Here is a 22424-nt window from a genome sequence, read left to right as displayed (position 1 = left end):
TTTTAACATGGCAAAAACTTTGCTAATTAAAACTAAACAGACCCAAGAGAAAAAAACATCAAGATTTATTCAGCAGATTTTCTGAGCTATAGAGCGCCCCTACCAGTGAAAAAAATCCACAGAAAAGCCGCTAGTGGCTTATAGTCCGGAAAATACGATGGTTGGCCTGAATTTAATTGACACTACATCCCCCTTAATATGAGAGATTTTGCATGAAATGAGCCATCACTGACAAGGATGAATGGGTGAGAAATATCTTCAAAAATCCTGTCCAAAAAAAAAAAAATTATGCAACAGTCTGTTGAGGCAGCAAAACCCGTTGTGGCTGAATCAAATTTTCAAAGATTTAGCCACTATCTACTGTACCTGCCTGTCTCGCGCTTCATCACGTGTGACTACTACTTCACCGTCCGTGACTTCCACTTGGCCAAACGCAAAGCAGGACAAAAGTGGCCAGATTCCAATCTCAGGGAAATGCAGCTGCGTCTGCTGCTACGCAAGATGTGGCTGGCTGGCGGATGCGCCAAAACCATGTTACCATCATGATCACTATTTTAACATTTGTACACATGAGGTGGTGTCTGGATGAAGAAATGTTGGCACATGGAAATCTTTATTACATTATTTCTATTGTCTGACAAAAAAAAAGTTCAAAAGTCCAGATTCCACTTGACTCCGGTTCTCATCGTAGGTGGAGTAGAGATCTCGATATCTGGAGGGCAAAAATATTCAAAACGTCAATTTTTTTTCAACATTTTTTTTCCCCAAAATGTTCTTTCTAAAAAAGTTATTTTATTATAAAAATGTAGGGAAAACTACCAAATACTTCCAAATATGTTTTTCTTTTATTTCAAATTTAATAAATGTAAAATATCTTATTTGTTTAAATTGTATGTATTTACAAAAATAAATAAAAAAAACAAATAGTTAATTTGACAATTAACTATTTGACTCCAGCACGCCTGCGACCCTTACGAGGAAAGCGGATCAGCAAATGGTTGGATGGATAGAATCTAATATTTTGAGTTACAAAAAAACTGCAATTTTATCTCGGTTATTCATTTTATTACAAATATAACCAAGTTATTTTTACTGTAACATTTATAATACAATTATAGTTTATTTAAAAATGCAAAAAAAAACTAAAAAAAACTTTCTAATAGTAAAACAATGAGAAAACTAAAATGTGAATTTCAATAAAGTGGGATTCAAAATTTTACATTGAAAGAAAAAAAGTTGAATTAAAAAAAACATTACGTGCTGACTGAGTGATATGACAAAGGCGTGTGGTCCGGCTGACCTTGTTGTGATGTCGGCGGCGTCTGCTGCTGCTGGAAGGAAGCCATAATGCTGTTTGCCGTTGAGTCGGGTCCCGTCAACTGAAACGCAATAGGCGCACAAATGAAACACTGGTTTTAAAGAAATAAAATGCAAATTGGAATCAAATTGATAGTCCTTTTCATAGACTGATATTGATTCTTAAAATCATAAATCGATCCTTTTGTTACGTCTATTTACCATAAATTCAGGTGACCTCCGCATCACGCGAGATGGCACAATGCGAGAGAAGCAAATCAAAACAAAATGACGGGAGCACTGAAATCAGCGCCAACAAGCTTGAAGGCAGATCGATGTCTTGAAGTGTTGGGGTTTTAAAAAAAACACAGCAATGAACTGACACTTTGTGAGACAGCACAGGATTGTGAATGTCATGTTTACAGTGTGTTTTGACCACTTTATTTACACTGCCTGTTCTTTGGTTGAAATGATTATTTACTGTTTTGATCACATCATGTGCAATAAAACACGCTTAAAAATGTAACTGCATTGTTTTCAATTCTTAATGTAAATTCATATTATAATTCATATGTTTACTACTAATGCGCCAAGTTTGAGCAAAGCATTGTTTTTTCTGAGAATGTCTTTGATATGAAAGTAAAATTGGGACTGCCTGAAATCCTGAACTGAATTAAACATTAAAGAGAATCACAAATTGGAAATGGAATCAAAGGAGGCCAATGTGAATCTAAATTGATTTTGGAAATCTGAACCGATACCCAGCCCTAGTCAGACTTGTTTCCACTTGAAACAACACAATGTATTTCTTAAGCCTGAAGAGATACATGCATGTTGAAGAAACCAATGACTTATTTCCTGTTCTATATACAAGCATTTAAATGATAAAAATTGCACAATGAAAAGGTCACAATTGAGTGTTTTCATGAATGACATGACAAACCATGTGTCCTTCATGCCCCAACTCGAGGATAGGGCTGGGCAATATGACTGAAAAGCATATCACAATATAAGTATTTCATACGGTCAATATCCAGATATATTGATTTTTACAATTGAAAATAAGGACAGAGAGAAAAAAGCTGAATTTAGGTACGTAATTTTATTGCAACATAGTCAACGCAACTGGTCAATATAAAAATTAAATAAATGGCATAATGTTCTTAGTCGGGCTGGGCGATATGACTGAGTAGAGATTATAATATTGAATTTCAGTTTATTTTTTCAGCGGGCTTTTTGTTGCCATCGTCCGTTCATATTTTACTTGCCTGATTCAGACATGGCTAACACTGGCGCAAGCACGTCAACGACAGGCAACTCCTGTACCGCCAGGTCTCCATCCGACCAGAGTCATTTATTCGGGTTAGTACGCATAATATTTTATTGTAAGAGTTGTGCTGAGTCGACTGGTCATTTATTTGAATGAAGCTACGCCACAACTACATACGGTGTGGGTATGCCGCACACTTCTTCTTCGTTGGCTTAACTGCTTCATGTTTGGAGGCGGCTGTGCGCTGCTTACAACATGCTCAACGCCACGTTCAGTATACATATTGATATTGAATTATTGCCCGCCCTACTCCAGAATAATACAGATTTTATACGGATACTTTTGATCAAGCCTAACTAGTCATCTGTAAATGGATCATTTTAATACAACAATCAATGTGATCAACGATAATTGGTTACCGGTGTGTGGTTGCTCTGCATCTCCTGAGGCCACACTTCCGGGACGGCCTCCTCCATGTCGCGCAGAGCTTCCTGAAAGATGAGCTGCAGCTCATCGGCTTGCTTGTCGAAGCGGAAGAGCACGAGAGCCTTGAGCAGCGACTGAACCTCCTCTGCCGAACAGCGCGACAGAACAAACCACAGAAACATAAATCCCCACAATGTGTACCGTGCCTTCCAAAAGCTCAAGTGTACGCCGTTCAACCTCTCATTTTGTCCACGCTCGTGACAATCTCTCCGAGGGCATACATTAGCGCTTTTTCCTCCTTGGGATTTCCTTCCTTCAGACTCAGCTTCTTCCTCTCAGCCTTGCGGCGATTTTTTGAAGATCTCCTGCATCACATAATATCACTTTTAATGTCACTTGGTTGCATATTTACGCCCAAAACAAAAATTCAGGCTAAAGAATCAGAAATGTATCAAGTCTGAATGATATTTTGGGGATTTAAAGACACCAACAGAGTTTCATGCATCAAACTTCAAGAATGGGCAACTGGCAGCCTGCAGGCGGCCCACACTGAGTGGTCATTCATTTTTCAAAATAAAAATGTTAACTCCAGTTAAAATTTTAATAACAGTGTTCACCACTTGATGGAAGGCATTGCTTACTAGCACGTTTAACCCCAACACTGTAATTGAGCAACAGAGGAGAGAGAGCGGGTCTTAGCAAAAAGCAGCGCCAAGAGCAAATGAGGTCAAGATAATGGTGTCCTTCTGGTAAAATAAGAAGCAGCTTATATGTTCACCGAATTTAAACACATCTACATCTGCCTTTTACGCACATTTAGCAATGAAATGTTTCAATTTAATTCGCCACTACACCCCCAAACTCAAAAGTACACAAACAGCATCCACTCTCATGAGAACCGTTAACAGTTCATTTGAAGTGTATAAAGAGTTACTAAATTCTTGTCGGCTGTTTGTTTTTGTCGTTGTTTGTCTGTCTAATGCCTGAAGTAAGCTGGGACAGGCTCCAGCACACTTGCGACACTCATGGGGATTGAGCGGCTCAGATAATGGATGGATGATTATCACATGGCAACACTTGTGCACATAAATTCAGGTGCTGACTGCCAGCCATTGCGCTGTTAATGTTTCTCTCCCACCACGGAAAATTGATTTTTATTCATAATTAATTTCTATTACAAGCCCTTCAATTGGCTGGCATCCAGTTCAGGGTGTACCCTGCCTATAGCTCGAGGAAAGCTGGGATAGGCTCAGTCCGACACAACCATAATCCTCGTAAGGATAAGTGGTTCGGATAATGGGTGGATGGATTTTGATTACATTCGGTTCTAAAATTATTTAAATGCAAGTGTTAAATTATATTACATTTTCAACGTTAGAAAGTCTTTGTAAAGCGTATAGTTGCATTCGTAAATTATACTAATAAGAATATTTCAAGTAAAAAAAATAAAAAAAAGTTTCATTAAAACATACCTAATAAAAATCTGCTGTATTATTTTTTTTTCCTACATGGTTATATTTTTAATTTGATTTTTTTTCTACTTTGAAATTATAATCCATCAGAGAGAACTTCAATAATTTATTATGTTTGTGCATGTGAATGTCTTACGAGGAGACGCGCGAGTTGCTGTGCGAGTACTTGGATGCGCTCATGACGCTGCTGGCCTCGGAGTAGAGTTCAGCGTCTGCGCAGTCGGGACCGTCTTCATCTGGAAGGAGACAAGATGTTGGTTTGTTTCGATACTGGAGTTACCATGGCGACCTATCACGTTACCGTTCTCCGTCCTCACCCAGCACGCTCATCTGTCGGGCTCTGTCCTCCTTCTGCTGCCGCACCACCGCCAGACGCGAACGGTGGCGCGAGAAGGCGGCTGCCTGCGTTTCCACCAGGAAAATCTGTGCTAAAGCCGCTGCAGATGGGGAGAATAAAAATAATAAATCGAGTTACAAGATAGAAGGTTTTACTTTAGAGGGGAAAAAAAGTTGGGACACAAAATGGCTTTTCAAGCTACCTTCAACCAAGGCAGGTTTCAGGTCTGTCTCCGTGATGTCAGCTCTGTCATGCATGTGAATCTCAAGGATAAAAAAAATAAAAAAAAATAAAATAAAATTAACTAACAACAGAAGAAAACAAAAGCTTGATCAACATGTAATGTACTTGTACAAAACAATGCAACAAAGGCAGTTGTCGAGAAACCGGGTATAGTCAGCTAAATAATCAGTAAGTCACAAAGTACAGAAGACATCCATCCTGGGCTGGTATTAACATTTCCGAAGTTGGTGGACTCTATGCAACAAACATTTTAGCCGAGAAGAGATATGAAGTGAATTTGTTACATGATCATGACCATAACGCAAATCAGTCACATCTCAAACCATCTTTCTATTTTAAAATGAATAGAAATGCCATTAAACAGTTCCACCCGGCCCTCAAAATAAAAACAATGAGAAAAAAAGTCACTTTAAAATATTGTACTTCATAAAAGCAGAGCAACCACAAATGGATCATCACTATTTAATGCTGCAATCAAATTCATCATGCTGCTCCATAACAAGCTATAATATCACCAAAGGCATCTTTTATAGAGGACAACAATATATGCCAGTTAAAAAAAAAACAAAAAAACTATTAACTGCCTAAAGGTGGTACTTGTTAATTCCGAATTACACAGAAATTCAGGTTACGTTGCCAGCGTAGGAACAGAACTCGCAACCCGAGGACCTCCTGTATTGTGACCACATGTACGCATTTTTTCCCACCAACCAGTCGTAGCGCCTCCTCCCAAGCCGCACCGGAGATCAGAGTCGAGATGGCCTCCTCGCAGTCCTGTATGGTCACAGAAACCACAAACAACTATTAATATTTTTCTAGATAAACGGTTGTTTCTGAGTGAACAACCTACTGTGGCGTACTGGTCCAGCAGCACGGCTGCCTCTGTGTAGCGTCGCTGTCCGCTCAGCTTTCCTGAGAGAACGCAAACAATTACCAAACATGTTTACCGTCACCTTGCTAAGTGGGCTAAGCAAATTGTTGTAATCGACTTGCAAACATAGATGGGAAATTCTCATGTTCAAAATAACCAGTCACTTTCAAAAACATGTTAAATAGGAATCAGCGCACACTTTTTCCACCATTTCAAGCGCCGAGGAAATGTCAGATAACTTCCAGTTGGTCTCGTAGGCTTTTCCCAACATTTCTTTGCTTACAATCAGAAGCCTGAACGGCTTTGTGTCAACATTGACTAATATTTCAATCTGTTCATAATCATTTAAGGCACCAGTTCCAACAGAGGAACAACAACGCCAAAGAATGATGCTGACACAACCATTATTCTTTTTTTTTTTTAATTGAGTTGTACCCATTATCAAATTGGTGGGAAAATTATTTATCTTGAATTATTACTTTTTGTACATCGAAAAAGCCTTGCATTTGAACAGGAATATGTAGACGTTTTAATCATAATTGTTATCATTACTATTATTGATTGTAAAACAATTGATTGCAAATTCCTTTGTGGAACCCCAAGGGTGGTTGAAGAAACTACTCTCTGCTTTATAGGCTAAGCAGCCATAGTTACCTGCCAGGTCTCGTGCCAGCAGGGCGAGCTGGTCTTTGGGCAGCGGGATTTGCTGCGCCACACAGACGGCGTTTCTCCAGCTGGCGCCGGTGGTGAAGGCCTGCAAGGCCCCGTCGAGCTCGCCGCATCGCCACAGCAGCAGGCCAGCCTGCTCTGCCTGCTGCTGTTCAAGTAGGTGCTTGGCATAGGCGCGGCTCAGCGCCTTGGGGGAGGTCACGTGATTGTGAGAGGAAGCTGAGCACGAAGTTGGGGAATGTGGCATACCTTGTAGTGAGCGCTGTCAGCTGAATAAAGACGTAGAGCTTGGCTATAAAGTTTCTGCTCCTTCACGAGCTGTAAAACTTCTGGGAAATGCTCATCGCCTAAAACAAAACACAAAATGACGGAAAGACATTGAGTTTTGTTTTACTGAGTTGTGCATAAAGAGAATCGGTCCAATAGCCATATATTGTACTGAAACTATATCCTGTTATGGACTCAAGGAAAAAGCAGTAAAAAGCATTCCTCCAAATAATTACTTGAGAGGGAATTCTGAGTCCTTGTTGAAGCTGATGCCTCCGCAACCCGACCCCGGATAAGCGGCAGATAATGGATGGAAGGATGGGTGGTCATGTGGAAAGGTTTGAAAAACTATATGAAGCTACCAAATCTACTTTCCCTCACAAGACAAAGTTATCTATCCACCTGTTTCTCTGTCTGTCTCTGCTGAATGGTGCATAAGTGGCCGTCAGTATGTCACCTCCACATTTCTTGTGCTTTGGATTTGAATTGTGGGTTCTGAGGCTTCATGCCTCCAGCATTCCAAAACCATGCATATTATACACACTAAACAGAAATATAAAAAATATATATTTTTTGTAGTATTTCTTTCTTTCAACATATCTGGTATTGGAGCAATCCAAAAGTAATTAAATGAATTCAAGTTACAAATTACTTTGATTACAATACTAACTGCATTTTAACAGGTAACTAGTAATTGTATGCATGTAACCATTTAATAGTCAGATGCAGCCAAATGTTCGGAATAAATGGGTCATATATTCTCTCACCTACCAGCAGTGACTACTGTTCTTCGGTTTAATAGTATAACTTGATCAAGTCTCGTCGAACAATTCATACTAAAAAAATAAATGACAGCATGCATCATTCCTGCTCATATTGTATCGGAATCGGACATTACTCTAGGCTGCAATGTCGGTATCTGATCAGAGGTGGCAAATGTATCAGGATGCCCCTCATATTTATATGACACAATGGTACATTTCAGGTTCTTAACATTTGAAATTTGCAGATGCGCACAAAGAACAGAACCTCTGTATGTGAGTGTCTGTTTGTTTGAGACAAATTGGAGGCCTACCGGAGCTCCTGAGGTGCACCAGAGCCTTGGCATAACGTCTTAGGTGTTTGTCGATGGAGTAGCGCTGATAGTTGACTTCCATGCTCTTCAGCATGTTCAGGAAGGGGAGGTACTCTTTGGGGTCCTGTGCACAGGCACCATCAGTTTTTCACACGCAGAAAAAAAACCTAGAGGCATAGCCTTTGGCTGTAAAATCTCTGACGCCATCAATTATTGTATACCCATTCATCATGGACGAGCAGCTAATCGCAGGCCCCATATAAACAAGCAACCATTTACGTTCACTTTTTTTTAGTACCTTCTGTGATTTCTCGGCCACCATGAGCACCAAGTCAAAGTCGTACGTCCCCAGCGAGTGTTCGTACAAGTCGTTGACGTTGACGAGGAATAGGAGGTACTTCAGTGCCTCCTCTGCGTTCACGCCGCCGTCTCCTTCAGGAGGGTTCACTGAAAATGCGATGACAACGTTTGTTTGGACTCAGAGCTGTTTCCAATATGGGATTTAAAAACTGCTGTGCGTTTAGTATTCTTTGTGGCAAAGCGGAGCATAACATCAGAGTGTCCCAAAGTGTCTTGCTCACCTCGGAGCTCGTGGACTTTCTGCAGTGCGATCTCCAGCTCAGGAGTTGACTTCTTTACATGCGCCGTTAGTATGGGCAGACAGAACCTGAACCGGTCACAATCAAACAATGTTTTTGTTTTGTTTTCTTTGTTTCATGTGAGTTTCATTTCACTTATATTTGTACATATTTGTGGAAAATGTCACATTAAATACAATTCATGCTTATATTACAAAATTACCATTGTAGAAAACAAAAGCCTCCTATTGGGATATTAAATTAAATAATGAGATGTTTTTTTGTTTGGATGTGAAAATGTTTTTTTTTGTGTTTTTTTTTCTTCATGAATTTCATGTCTTCCGAGCAAAAAAAAAATTCCCCTAAATGTGTTTCTGTTCATTCCCATTGAAAGTTGTCACTAACTTGTTGGGATCTGTGACCTCCATGGTTTTACGAAGAGCGTCGCACACAATGTCCACCTTCTTGCGTTCGGAGGCGTGCGGCAGCTGCTGGAGCTGCGGGCATCCTCCGGGGCGAGGATACATGCTGCTGGTGGTGTCCTCCTCCCTGATGGTGTCATGTACGGTGCAACATTAAAACCCTGAAAAAGAGTTGACAGTAGGCAGAATCCTCACGTGACAATGATGAGCTGACCTGAGCTCTGTGATGAACAGGTTGATGTTGTTGATGGAGTCGAGCTGCGTAAGGAATGTGTGCATGTTCTCCAGGAACACCTAATGCGAGCAGATGGGTTGGAGGTTATTAAAAAAATAAAACAATAAAATAAAAAAATAAAAAATAAAACAATTTTACCAGGATTATTTTTCTTGATGTATTCATCTATTTTTATTACACCCCCCCACACACACATTCACTTTACCTTTACTTTGACATGACTATAAAACATCATATTCTGCACTACCATTTAGAAAATTAAATATTCAGCCTTCATTTGACAAGTTTCTTGTAAAATCTGGTTTTATCTAACCAAGAAAAATAATACAATACAACTGTATTTATATAGCGCATTTCAGAAAAAATACAAATAGCTCATTTTTATTTTTTTGTTTGTAATTTTATTGTTTGTAATTTTTAAAACCCATGTATGACAAGGAGAAAAACTGAATTGTTACTTACAAATCAATTTTCCTTATCTATTTTTTTTATCCAAATCTTATGTTACAAAGATAAAGAAAATCTATGCATTTCATTTTATTGTAATTTAAATTTGATTTGAGAAGAAGTAAACTCAAAAAGTAGATTGTTTTCATGTTTTTTTTGGGGGGGGACCAAACCAATATGATCTTCATCCTCTTGCAAATAATAATCCATGATAATAATAGATCTCTGTGTGTACCTTTGGATTGTGGTCATAAATGAGGTTTAGATTGATGCGCAGCTTCCTCATGCACTCAAAAGCTTCCCTGAACCTCAAACTGGGAAACAAAACACAGCTGTTACTGGATGATCTTTACCTACTGTACATCACACATGCAGGACTGTTCAGCCTTGATTGAGCTCTTAACCCTCATTTACTCACTCGTCCAGCCGCCGCCTGAGTTGCGCCAGCACCAGAGCCCGATGGTGGACAGTCTCCAAATTCCCACGTGGCATCTGCACACACAAACATACCACGGTGAAGCTCTGATTGCAAGCAGCAGAGGATGCACGTTTGGGGCTCACCTGTAAGACCACACGTGTGTCTCGCGGCACCACTGTGACCAGGCGAGACCCCCGCTCCACCCGCCGCGTGGTCTCGTCATTCTGCCCGCTGTCCTGGGCCAAGGCTGCCTGCAGCGCTGCGGGGGGGGGTTTCATTTACCAAGTACGTTTTTAGGGCTGGGCAACAACCTTAAAATTGAATTCCTTGTTCTTCACGATTTTTTTTCTATTGCTGATTATTGCTCGTCATCGTATTTATTTCCATCGTGCACGCTAGCGGTTGTCTAGAGACTGACAAAAAGGGGGTCCTGTACCTTTAAGGCTGAGCGTGCTCTGTTGGAGGCAGCGGCACGTGTGCGAGTGCGTGGTGACCACCAGGAAGTCATCACACACGGCGAAGGACGAAACATTTGAGGCAAGCTAAGGCGAGAGAGAAAGCGGTCAAGTTGAAAGGGGACCAGTGTCAGCCAGCATGCCAAAATGGCCGCCTACCTCCATGTCAGCAGCATACAGGTGAGATCTGTCTGTCAGGCCCAGCACACACTCCTGAATAAAAATTTGGATTGGTTTTAAATGACGAGTCACCAACATTGGTGCCTTGACCTACAAGTTTAATTCATTCCATGACCAAGTTTTTAAGTCAATTTACTCATATATCAAATCGTTTTTCCCGTTGAAATGAATTGAAATGCTATGAATGCGTTCCAGTAGCCCCCCCAAAAAAAAATAAAACTAAGTTTTTTGTTACAATTTTTTTAGTGTGCAAACATGACACTGCATTGGAAAACTTAAGGAAAAAAAATCGAAGTAAAAAAAGCCAAGAAAGAAATTATGAAGTGTAATGGGACGAGGCCAAGGAATGACATGAAGGTTCAGTCAAGTTGGCCGATTACCGCATGATTAGTTTAGTGTGAGCGTCTGCTCCATGCTCCTTGCGAGTGTTCTTATTTTGTGTTTGTTTGTTCAGTTCGAGAAACGGCTAAAGGTGCATCAGCGACTGTGGCGGTCCTTGCTCACATGTGAGGGCATTACAGTACTTTACTGCTCCATTTTTTCCTCACTTCACCCAAGGGGTATCTGAAGCTTTTACAGAACTTATTTTTTTTTTTTTTTTTTTAAACAACAAAAATTGAGGGCACTTCAAGTCAAGGCACCACTGTAATATGTTTAAGTCTGTACTATTCAGTTTGGTTTTACCTGGCCGTCCACGCTGCAGAGAGCCATCTGAGTGCAGGGCACGGGGAAGTTAACGCTACACCCAGTGGAGTCGCACCAATCCTCCACTGAAGGTTCGGCACAATCTGCACAAAAATATGTATTTCATAAATAAATATTTCATGAAATATATATATATATATATATATATATATATTTTTTTTTTTTTATACACCCCGGACTGGTTGCCAGCCAATCGCATTTCTAATTGCATTAATTACATGACTTACAACACGCATGCTCATATGATTGAGTGTCTTGTGAACTTGGAACTGTAGATTTTGGCTATTTCTATTGTAAACATGAAAGAGTGCCAATGGCTGATCACATTACAGCAATTGTATGACATGTCTACATTGCAAATGTATGAAAAATTGTGCCGGGGACACTATTCCAAATGTACGGATCACGAGTACAGACTAATTTCTAGTCAGCACAAGTACGGTATGGCATGGTTTGAGTGTGGCTGACTGACCCCAGAGCAACTGCCTGATGCGCCCATCCTCAAGCTGGAGAACAACCGAGCGCGTGCTACAACTCTGGACCATGCTGATTACGACGCCGTCCACTTCCAGCCGACTTCTGGAGTGGTTAAAAAGAAAAAATGAATAACAAATAGATTTTTCATTGATGTAGCAGGGTTCATGTCATTCGGTACCTGACGGAGAGTGTGTCAGCGTCTGCGTCCTGGCCGGGGCACAGCACTATAAGGGCAGAGGTTGTGGGCAGCAGACCTGTGGTGACAGCCAGAAAGAGACTGTCCTGAAGCCACAGCAGATGTCGCACACACAGCGGCGCCTCCTGATGAATGGCCATGCTGCAAAAAGAAAAGGTAAACTTTAAGATGGATCACTGCTTTTACACATTTGTGACTGACAGTTTTGTTACCTGAAGGTTTTCTGGAGGACCAGGGGACGCATCACAGTCCTGAATTCATTTGCAACTTTGTCAGGTTCTCCTCCAGAATCTGCTCAATTAAAAGGTGCTAATAATAAGCTTCATGCATCGACACTAGAAAAAGTCACATCCAATCATTTTCAGGCGTGGTAAAGTACATTTTACGGCAGCTGTCAGTTCCACAAGGCTTTGTTCTAATCAAGAGACAATATTAATCACCTTTGAAGTCAAATTCAAGCATTCTTAAGATTAATGTTCCATCTTATCCACTACATATTATTGATGAGGTTGTAGCAAAGTTCCACAAGGTTTTGTAGTAGGTCCACTATTTATCTCAGTTGTGATAAATTACATATTCATGATGACATTTGTGGAGAGTTTTACAAGGGCCACATTTACTTACTATTAAAGTCAAACTCAAGAATTTAATAAGATTCATTTTCAAGTTTTTCTGCTTCTCAGTGGAAGAGTTCCACAAGGCTTTACACAAGATCCACTATCATTTGTCAATATGCAATATTTTTAGTTTAACCAATGAAAAATCTGTCCGTACACCTATGTCAACCATTTCCATGGTTTTGTTGTAACTATGAATATCATGTATTATTAATATTATTATGTCATTTGATATATTTGAGCATAATAATACACTCTGAATGTAAACAGTGTGATGTGAATTAAGTTAACACTCTAAAAACAGTCGGGTCAAAAATAACCCAATTGAAGTAAAAAACGTACCAATCCACTACTTGGCTCAATTTGACCCAACTTTCTGGGTTGTTTTTGCAGAAAACCTTTTAAAAATTGAGTTTTGTACAAAATAATGCAACATTGAGTGTGAAATTGATCCAATTAGTGGCTACGTTATTGAACCAGAATTGGTGTTTTTAGAGTGTAAGAATGGTAAATATGTCAAACTTAATAATGAAGATGCTGGAACTAATCATTTACAAGAAATTGTTTAGTAAGAAATTTGTAGACCCACCTTGGCCGTAGATGGTTATGTTTCCATTTGCAGTAAGTGCCGCCAGCTGATTGGTCCTCTGAGGCTGGCAGAGGAAGGTAACTTGATTGACAGCTGAGCTAAGATGGAGTTCAAAGGAACACATGGGTGGAGGGACCATGCTCTGCCTGAAGGTGGTCACCAGGATCTTGTCTGGAGTGGGTGGGGTGGGGAGGGGGGATGATTATACATTTTTCATCATATTAATCAACAGCATTCCTCTTATCCAATTGGTCTGAACCTCCGTCAATCACAGCCACGTTGGCGTTGTCCGAGGCATCCATCCCCGGGCTCCTCTCCGTCGTCCAGGCCCAGTCATAGGCCAGGCAGCTCGAGCCGCGGGTGGCCAGGTGGAGCCGCAACGGCCGCTCAGGGTCCCAGCACATGCACTCCGGTGCCTGGCTTGGGTCTGTGCCGAAATCCAAGCTCTGCTTCAGGTACCAGTGGTAGTTCGCCACCGTCCACAGCTGCACTACAGGGAGAAGACGGGACAATGTTCATGTATGCGGTATGTAGGCGACAATGACAAGTAGACTGAACTCACCACAAGTGTTGATGCGTCCATCCTCGCCAGCTGTTAAATCCTCCAACCAGACGGCCAGGACCGTGGAGTCGTTGTTCCACAGAAGCTCCTTCACCTGAAAGGAAAACATCACATCAATCTTGAGCCCCAGAATCATAGGATAGCACACTATAGAGGAATGGAAGAACCTTGGCCTGATCTTTTCGGAGGGGCAGGGTGAAGTTTCCATGCAGCAGGCCGTTCTTTTCCATGAAGACCACACTGTGCTTGTTGGGATGGCGCTGGCTGCTCGCCATCAGGCTGCCGGAGGGTCTGAAAGATTTAAAAAATATTTTTAAATAACTGTTGACATAAGTAGGCCATTGCATTAGTCCTGTGACACACATTGTGCATATCATAGACTTTTTTGACTGAGTCATACTTCCAGGCATTTTGTTTACATTCATGCCTTAAGACAAAAGTGTCATTTGTTCGTTGACCGGAACACTCGTATCTCAAATCCTTTTTCCAAACTGAAAAGAATGTAAACGTGTTAACTGGGCTGGTCAGTCACTTGTATAATGCGTTCTTACATTCGGCACTCAAAGCACTTCACACTATTACCTCATCTACCTACGAATGACATACCATCAGGAGCAAATGGGGGTTCAGTATTTTGCCCAAGATTACTTTGACATGGTCACAATGGCCGGGGATCAAACCCACAACTTCTAGGAAACGACCACTCTGACATAGAGCCAAACCCCCTGAATATGTGCCAGATTCCCCAAAAACAAAATTGAAAAACTAAATGGTAGTGTGTTTTTCGATGAAAAAAAAAATACGTTTTAATATTGTACTTCATAAAAACAGTAATGACACTATCAAATAGAATTTAACCGTTTTTTTTTTAAATTTAATTTCAATGCACTATGGTCATTCTGGTGCACATGCCTTGGCCACAAGGGAGCAGCAGAAGGCAAGGCAGAGAGTTTTGTTTCTATAGCACGTACACAAGTACACTCAATGTGCATAGAAGACAGAAATACGGATATAAATGGAGTGGGAAGAGATGAAGACAACTTCTCAGCAGTAATAGGATCAAGAATATATTAATATTCTGTCCGCATATGCTCCTGCACCATTTGTGTTCATATATTCTTTACTCAGAGAGTGATAACAAGGGACGTCCTAATCCTATTTATATGCTACCCGAGTCCAAGTCTTTGGTTTTAATTATCTGCCGATTCAGTGTACCGAATACATTAGCAAAAAAAAAAAAAGAACGCACATCATAATGAATATTTTCACATCGTTCATCCTTTCATGTCTCCTTTCTGCTCCAAATACAATTTGCAGGAGTGGACAAGCAGACGTGCCTGTGTGTGGGTGTGTGTGGCGCCCTCTCTCACTCCGATCGCTACCCCTCCCTCCCAATAAAACAAAAAAGTAACATGGTGTATTATAAAATTAAACTATTAATCCTCATACCTTTGGATAATTTAGTCACTTTGTGACCTTTAAAAGATTTGGGAAATAAAGAAAAATAATCCTTTTGCCCCTTTCAGTTGAAAATCATCTGATCGGCTCCAATTTCAGAACACCGTGAGCAGTTTGGGACATCCCTCGTTATTACACTGCACATTGAAAATCATGTTGAAAATATTATTCAACAACATTACAAGTTAATAATTTTTTTTGTTTTAATAAGTAGATGTTTCTTACCATGTACCCAGACATTGAGGACACCATAATACACTAATTCTTGAGTCACTGTTATCACACTGCGCGTTTATCTCAAGATTGTGCTAGCAAATCAAAGCAAAAAATAAATACATTTTAAAAAGAGTACTGAACTTAAGTACATAAGAGCACTCACACTAACCAAAACCTAACAGACAAATCAAGTTGCCTAATGTAAAGAGATTTTCCACACTTCTGTGAATAATATCAACTTTTAACCAACAAACGTCTTACTTCCAGGACAGAGGCTGCTCCAAACCATCGATGGGCTCACTAGTGGCCTGCAGGACGCATTCCCTGTTCCACACCCGGACCTTGCGGGCTCCCGTCATCGGGCAGACGGCACCAACAGCAAAAAGCTGTCCATCCCCTCGCCATGTCACCCGAGGACGGCGGTCGTCCCACTCTGCCGCCGGCTTCAAGTCCTGCAAGCGCATTGGTGGAGGTCAAGGAGGAAGGGGGGCACAACATGAGTTTCTCCCCTTTTATGCCCAAAGCAGCCAATGATGCAGAGGTATTCTGCTGTGCAACCCAGGATGGTCAAGATGGATGCAATAGTGTACGGTTGGTGGACAACCACCATGTCCCAACATGACTCCAATGCCGGCAGGGTGGTAGCAGAGTTATGTTTTGAGCCAGAATCATGGGGAGCTAACTGGTCGTCCTCTTTTGGGTCCCTGAATGTGTGAAATTAACCGTTGAAAAGTACAAGAGGTTTCTGACTGACATCTGCTTTTAGGTGGAATGAAATGTAGAAGAGAACTTTGCGAAAGAAACTCATGCTACAAGAAACTCCTTTGCATCATGGGCTGCTATAAAAAAAAAATAATAATAATCAATAAATACATACAATGTAACTCAAATAAACAAAGCCAAGAAAAAGTCCCAATCAAAATGTTTTCCAGGAAGACAGTGAAGTGCAAAGAATTGAATTGAATACAGCAAGGCTTCAAGTAACATTGAGGAATACCTCCCATTTACCATTTTAGTTATGGCAACACAAGTTTCTCTTTTTTTTTTTTGTTTAATGATTGTTTCATTCAACTGTGATGACTCATTCTGATCACTAGGTGGCACCCACATAATGACGTACTGGAACCATCTTTGACAAGAGAAAAAGGAAACTCACAAAGAAGAAATTATGTCACGTTGAATACAGGAGCACTGTGTGCTAAGCTAAGATAAGCTAAGCTAAAAAAGTAAATTAAGTACAGAACTGAGACAAATGTCCGCTGCTGGCACAGATCGCAACCCCCACCCAGCGTGAATCTCTTTGGAGCGATGGAAGGCTTTTACCAGCGCTGAGCGATGAAGCTCAATGCTAATGTGAACGCTAGTGTAGTTCCCCACTTTAGCAATCATCACACTACTAACTTGTTACAAATTGAAGAGTGCTTCAATTACCATAATAAGTAGCAGTCCAGCTCGCACATGTTGATGCGAGCCATCAAAAGCAATGCATGTGCATTGAAATAACTTGTTTTTGTGACATTCACGAACGTGGAAGGCGGCAACACTTTGCCGGTACCAGCTTTCATGTTGACAGTTCCCAGGAAGGATGTATTGGGTGGCGCAATGCGTTTCATTAATGATGTTATAAGGGCGTTAACCCTTGTCATATGTGCATACGTTAGCAGGGTTAGAATGTGTCATATTTAACACATTTATGGAGGAAGATATTTATTTTTTTTTATAAATCAAACCGTGACTTAAATTTGTACGTTAATTAGTGACATCGAGGCCAGTTTTTGTTCCAATTGCTATGCTTATCTGAGCGTAACATGTAAATATTAATAAAAACACATCGCACATCGATTAATTCATTGAAAAGTTCGTATATTACTTATATACTACTAACATAGGTCATTTCGCGAATTTAGGGCAGGCTAAGTATAAAAATAAGTACAGCGCGACTGATCAACGACTCGTGGCCCAGATAAACTGGTTTGTGGCCCTGATCCGGCCTGCGAGCCGTATGTTTGACACCACTGGTTTAAACCATTCAAAGGAAAGAAAAAAACTATTTGGACAATAATTTGGATCACAGTGTATGAATATTTTATATTTTATCTCAGGCTGTTTTGGATTTTCCTACAAATTGACAAACCTGAGCCTTCCTTTGAGCGGCCTGTTTGCCTTCTGAGCCGTGGAACTGCGTTTCCTTCTTTCCCCAGCCCACTGTGATGAACTTCCCTGTCAAGTAGGAGAATACGTTAATCAACAGTATTTATAATGACATTTATCATAAATCTCCATATGAGTCGTACCTTCACCAAAGTCATCTTGGTGAATGGCAAACTCAGTAATGGGCTCAAAGTTTTTGGTCATCATGATGATGGTTTCCTGACCTGCAAAGCACAGAAACATTAATCACAGAGACTTTTTCTTTAAAGTACAGTGAACGCCAATTTATCACAGTGGATACATTACAGCCCCACCCGCAGTAGATGAAAATCTGCAATACCATGTATTAAAAAAATAAAAGCAGGAAATAATTGTTAAAATAAAAGTAATAAATAGTGCTGCAGGGTCTGTGAGTTAGGTTCTATGCATCAGCCTTTAAGAGGAGTGGCCTGATGGGATAGCATGTGATGTCAGCAAGTCTGTGTGTGAGTGTATGACGTGAGATGTGGCCATCAGCAGTTCCCGTGCGGGTGTGCTCATTGTGTTTATGTTATACAGGCCTCCTCATGTTAAATAAACAGCTGGAAAGCGCTTTGGGGACTGTAATTGTCATTTCCTACGTTTAAAGGCATTACAGGACAGGAAGCAAGTACAGTGGGTACATCGTAAGTGTGCACCATCAACCAGCTAGTGTTTTAATGCTTTGATCTGAGCGCTAGATGGTGATTGCACACTCAACCCACTTCACAACTATCAGCAAATTGATGAATAGTGAATAATTCTTCAAAAAAGCTTCAATCTGTTTATTGCCACTCCCTGTTGAGGTTTAGTGTCAACCTTCATATAGAGCAAGATCATTTCAATGTTGGGCATTTAGAACAACCACATGCAGTAACGTTCACAATGGGTATTCGTGCAAGCCCCTGGAAAATAATTTTCATACTGGAATCGGATCCTACACTCTCTTTCGGCCGCTGTGACGTCAAGCGCCTTCCCGTCGTTGTTTCACAGAATCGCGACCAGAAATTTGAGCGGGCGAGAGTACGCAGATCGGACTTGGGCTTGAAAAGCGACGCACAAATAACTTTCTTACTACTCCAACGGTAAGAAGTGATGATGGTGTCGTTTAGACCGCACATAGTGCATGTGAAGAAAGGAGTGTGCAATTTATTTTTTGGGGCTGCAGGTGGTAGTTGCGATTAGAGACTCAAAATCCTGTGTAGTGCAGCTTTAAACAAGGGCTATTTGAACACAATCAAATCAACACCACCTGTAATCACAATTCAGTAATAATTGCAATTACATATTCTTTATCCTCTGCAAAAAATAAACAGCAAATATTACTGCAGTTCACTGAGCAGCTGTGACCATCTTCATTGTCATCGATACATGTACATTATATAGCCCTCAGGTGGCCAAGGCATGCACGATAGAAGAATTTGCACAATAGATTAATCAATGTGCAAAATGTTTGTTAAGTCCATTTGTAAGTGCAATACAGTAGAGAGCCATTTTTCTAATTAAAAAAACGCAATACAAAACTTTTTGGGGGGTTCTGAAAGATTGTTATTTCCATTGATTTTAATGTGGAATGACAATTTGAGATATGAGTGTTTTGAGTTACGAGTGAGGTCACGGAGTGAATTAAACTTGTAAGCCAAGGCACCACTAAAAACACAAAAAATGATCATTTACAAATTTGCTACAAAGTACGGGAACGCTGTTTTCAAAATAATTTAACAGCTGACCGGTCGTGAGAATGACGAGCTCTTCGTCAGGACTCCAGCTCATGGAGGTCAGCCCGCTCTCCACATTGCCGACGCACTCCAACTGTTAAGACCAGACAAGTTAATGATTTCTTTCACACAGAAGCACACTGTAGGAAACGTGCAACGTACCTGTCTGGTTTTAAAGTCAAAGACGACGACATCCCCGCCAGCCGTGGCCAAACATGCTGACTCAACCTCCGTCAGGTCCTGCAGCCCGGCCACACAACCACTGCCATCTGCTGGGAGGTAGCCATCCGCCGTCAGTGAGGCTTCGCTTACCACCTACAAACAGGAAGGATTAATTAAAAAAAAAATAAAAAATAAATAAAAAAAAAATCAATAAAATATGCATCGAGCATTAGGAAAAAAATAAATAAAAAAGAATAAAAAAACTGCATAAGGTAAGAGTGGGTAGTTATGGTCTAAAAACAGAATCCCCACATTTTTTCCAGACCAAAATAAAAAGAAAACAATCAGATTTTAAAAGATTCCCCCCCCATTCGCTCATAGGCAAAGCAATTGGCAATTGCGTCATTTAATAATAATAATAATAATAATAATAATAATATTCCCTTTATTAGTCCCACAATGGGGAAATTCGAGATTCGAACCCAGGCCTCCTGGGGAGACTGGGTCCTGAACGCGGCGCCTTAGACCACTCGGCCATCCTGGCAGCATTTAGAACAAGTTTCAGGCTCTGCTTTGTTAGTCCTTTTGAAAGATACTTTATTGCTCATGATAAAAACAGAAAGCAACAAAGTACAATGATTTCCAATTGAGAGTTTGTAATCGGTGCCTTTAATGACTCTCGCAGGCCATGGAGAGAGGGGAGGGGGGCTTGGCCATATTCCTCATTAAAAGCAGGTGTTTTTCAATTTGTCGCTTATTTCCTAATTTCTTCAAAATAAATAGTTTAAAAACGAAAATTATATCTAATTTCAGCTTCCCGATCGAAAAATACATAAACTGACCATGTTAGTTAAAAATGGGCCCTCTTGGGTTTTGTCATCCTTTAAGTCAAGTATCGTTTGCAACATCATGGTAATTTTGACATTATGACATCTCAGAATTTCAGCAAGCATGATCTTATTGGTGGATATTTGTCATTGAAATTTGGCAGCCAATCAGATATATACAAGATAAAACAGAAGATGAGTAATCTGTTGAGAAATTAAGAGAACGTTTTTATTGAATTTAAAGGCCTTATTTCAAAGCAGATCCTTTTTTCACAATATCACTTTTTTTCCTGACATAAAAATACTCGATCACTCAATCAATGCATCATCCAATTTCCAAAACTTTTGCTAGTGCTGTACTCAGTTTGAAATATTCATTTTTAACCAAACTCGGCATTTTGACAGACTGCCATTTAGTGGAAATATTTGCAAGTTGCTAGCATCAAGAGCAGTGCCTGCGCATGTTAAAAGTGTGTCGTGCGCATGTGCATATAACTACCCCACTTTACCTGTCCAGTTTGAGGGTTGAACTCTACAATGGAGTATTGGGAGGCGACCAGTAATGTGCCGACGTCGCTGCGTACTGCCAAACACTGCGGCGTCCCCGGGCCCTGGAGCTCCAAACTTTGCAGGCTCTTCAGTAGCTTTAAGTTCCTCATTGCGATTCAGGACACGACACCTGGACATTAGGAATCATGCCTTTAGAAATATAGCGATGCGAACTTTGGAGTAACAGCGTCCGTGGCTTATTATTTTTTTTCCACTTTGAAATACTATATGGCGTCACGGTCCGGGTTGAGGTTGGTGAGGACCCAAACGCAGGGAAGCCAGGCTGGGGTAACTTGAAGGGCATTTAATAAATAGAAAACAAAAGGCAAACGAGGAACTTGGAAAAACTGGACAAAGACAGGAGACCAACGACAGGGACAGTCGACAGGAACAGGTAACAGGGACAGGCAACAGGGACAAGCGACAGGGACGAGCGACAGGGACAAGCGACAGGGACAAGCGACAGGGACAAGCGACAGGGACAAGCGACAGGGACATTGACAATGGACCAACAAGAACTGAAAGCAACCAGGGAACTAAATACACACAAATTGACGAGACAACGAGGAGCACCTGGACAAGACACGGAGGGTTGGAAGGTCCGGATTGGTTAACACAAGGGCTTGGGTAAACAAACACAGGTGGACACAATAGACAAGACGAGACAAGACACAGGAACACAAGGCCAAAACATGAAACTAAATACTAAACCAAAAATAACAAATACAAATCATGACAATATGGTCCCTCAATGCAACTTCAGATTCACCTCAAGATGTTAAGCAGTAAGCACTCCTCGAAGCCTTGTTTATACGTGATTGAAAACAAACATTCATCTTACGAAAACATGGTCAAGGTCGGTGATGAGAAGAGACAACGACTTATTATATTTATTTATTGTTTTAATTTTCGCCATAGTGATTGCTTGCGTCCGAGCAAAAATTTAACTCGGAGCGCTAGCATATATATTGGCGTTGTTAATTACGAATGGCCAATTAGATCAAAGCCAAAAAACGAATATCATGCAATGTGGAGACATTTACTTCAATAAGAAGGACGAGACAACATGATTTAATGTATTCATCGTTTAGTTTTCAGCTAGTTACTGCCCCTGCCAGCAATGGAATTCTGCTGCTAACCGCTAAGAACGAGAGTCTTCTTTTCAAAACGAAGACCAAATAGATGCCAATTTACTTATAATACGCAAATTTAAAAAACCTAAGAAAAAAGACTGGAAACTCACCGAAAGGAGCAATTTGTTGTGGTCAGAGAGCAACATCAGTAATTCACATGTGGCGACATGACGCTTGGGACCTTTCACTCCTCTCACAGTGTATAACGTAGCACCATATCGCCCCCTAAGGTCTCGGTGGACAGCTGAGAAATTTGATAAAAAGATTCAGTTTATATTTTTATCTATATTTATACATTGGAAAATGTGCTAGCAGTTTAATGAAAGGACGTGTCCACATAACTACTACTATTAAATAACCAAACAGAAATAATATTGAGCTACTT

At 40.6% G+C, this 22424-nt stretch overlaps 1 protein-coding gene across 1 annotated transcript; it reads right to left on the bottom strand.

Annotated features, from left to right (window-relative positions):
- Positions 1-161: 161 nt before the first annotated feature.
- elp1 (elongator acetyltransferase complex subunit 1) lies at positions 162-22318 on the bottom strand. Its single transcript, XM_088292399.1, has 36 exons — positions 22150-22318; positions 20867-21036; positions 19531-19683; positions 19381-19462; positions 17776-17856; positions 17616-17701; positions 15743-15933; positions 13975-14098; positions 13808-13901; positions 13505-13735; positions 13246-13416; positions 12252-12330; positions 12022-12180; positions 11839-11945; positions 11346-11449; positions 10641-10694; positions 10463-10568; positions 10170-10285; positions 10027-10100; positions 9844-9922; positions 9141-9220; positions 8910-9053; positions 8508-8593; positions 8225-8373; positions 7927-8050; positions 6834-6931; positions 6570-6771; positions 5895-5956; positions 5756-5818; positions 5004-5064; positions 4782-4901; positions 4601-4700; positions 3230-3357; positions 2986-3137; positions 1301-1379; positions 162-712 (listed from the first exon to the last, which is right to left on the bottom strand). Exons 2-36 carry the CDS (start codon positions 21014-21016, stop codon positions 651-653), a joined length of 3951 nt encoding a protein of 1316 aa, XP_088148525.1. The 5' UTR covers positions 21017-21036; positions 22150-22318; the 3' UTR covers positions 162-650.
- Between the last annotated feature and the right edge of the window lie 106 nt (positions 22319-22424).

Source organism: Idiotropiscis lumnitzeri, chromosome 4 (assembly GCF_059441095.1).
Source record: "Idiotropiscis lumnitzeri isolate Australia: NSW breed Sydney's pygmy pipehorse chromosome 4, RoL_Ilum_1.0, whole genome shotgun sequence".
Classification (NCBI taxonomy): domain Eukaryota; kingdom Metazoa; phylum Chordata; class Actinopteri; order Syngnathiformes; family Syngnathidae; genus Idiotropiscis; species Idiotropiscis lumnitzeri.
This window is presented reverse-complemented; position numbering and strand designations above follow the sequence as displayed.

What these genes read in the sequence shown, in the direction of transcription:
- elp1 (XM_088292399.1), bottom strand. Translation starts at nt 21,016, where the DNA reads ATGAGGAACTTAAAGCTACTGAAGAGCCTGCAAAGTTTGGAGCTCCAG. An exon ending in TTGACTTTAAAACCAGACAG is followed by an intron (nt 19,463 to 19,530) that starts GTACGTTGCACG and finishes TGGTCTTAACAG; the next exon opens with TTGGAGTGCGTCGGCAATGT. An exon ending in CCGCTCAAAGGAAGGCTCAG is followed by an intron (nt 15,934 to 17,615) that starts GTTTGTCAATTT and finishes ATGCGCTTGCAG; the next exon opens with GACTTGAAGCCGGCGGCAGA.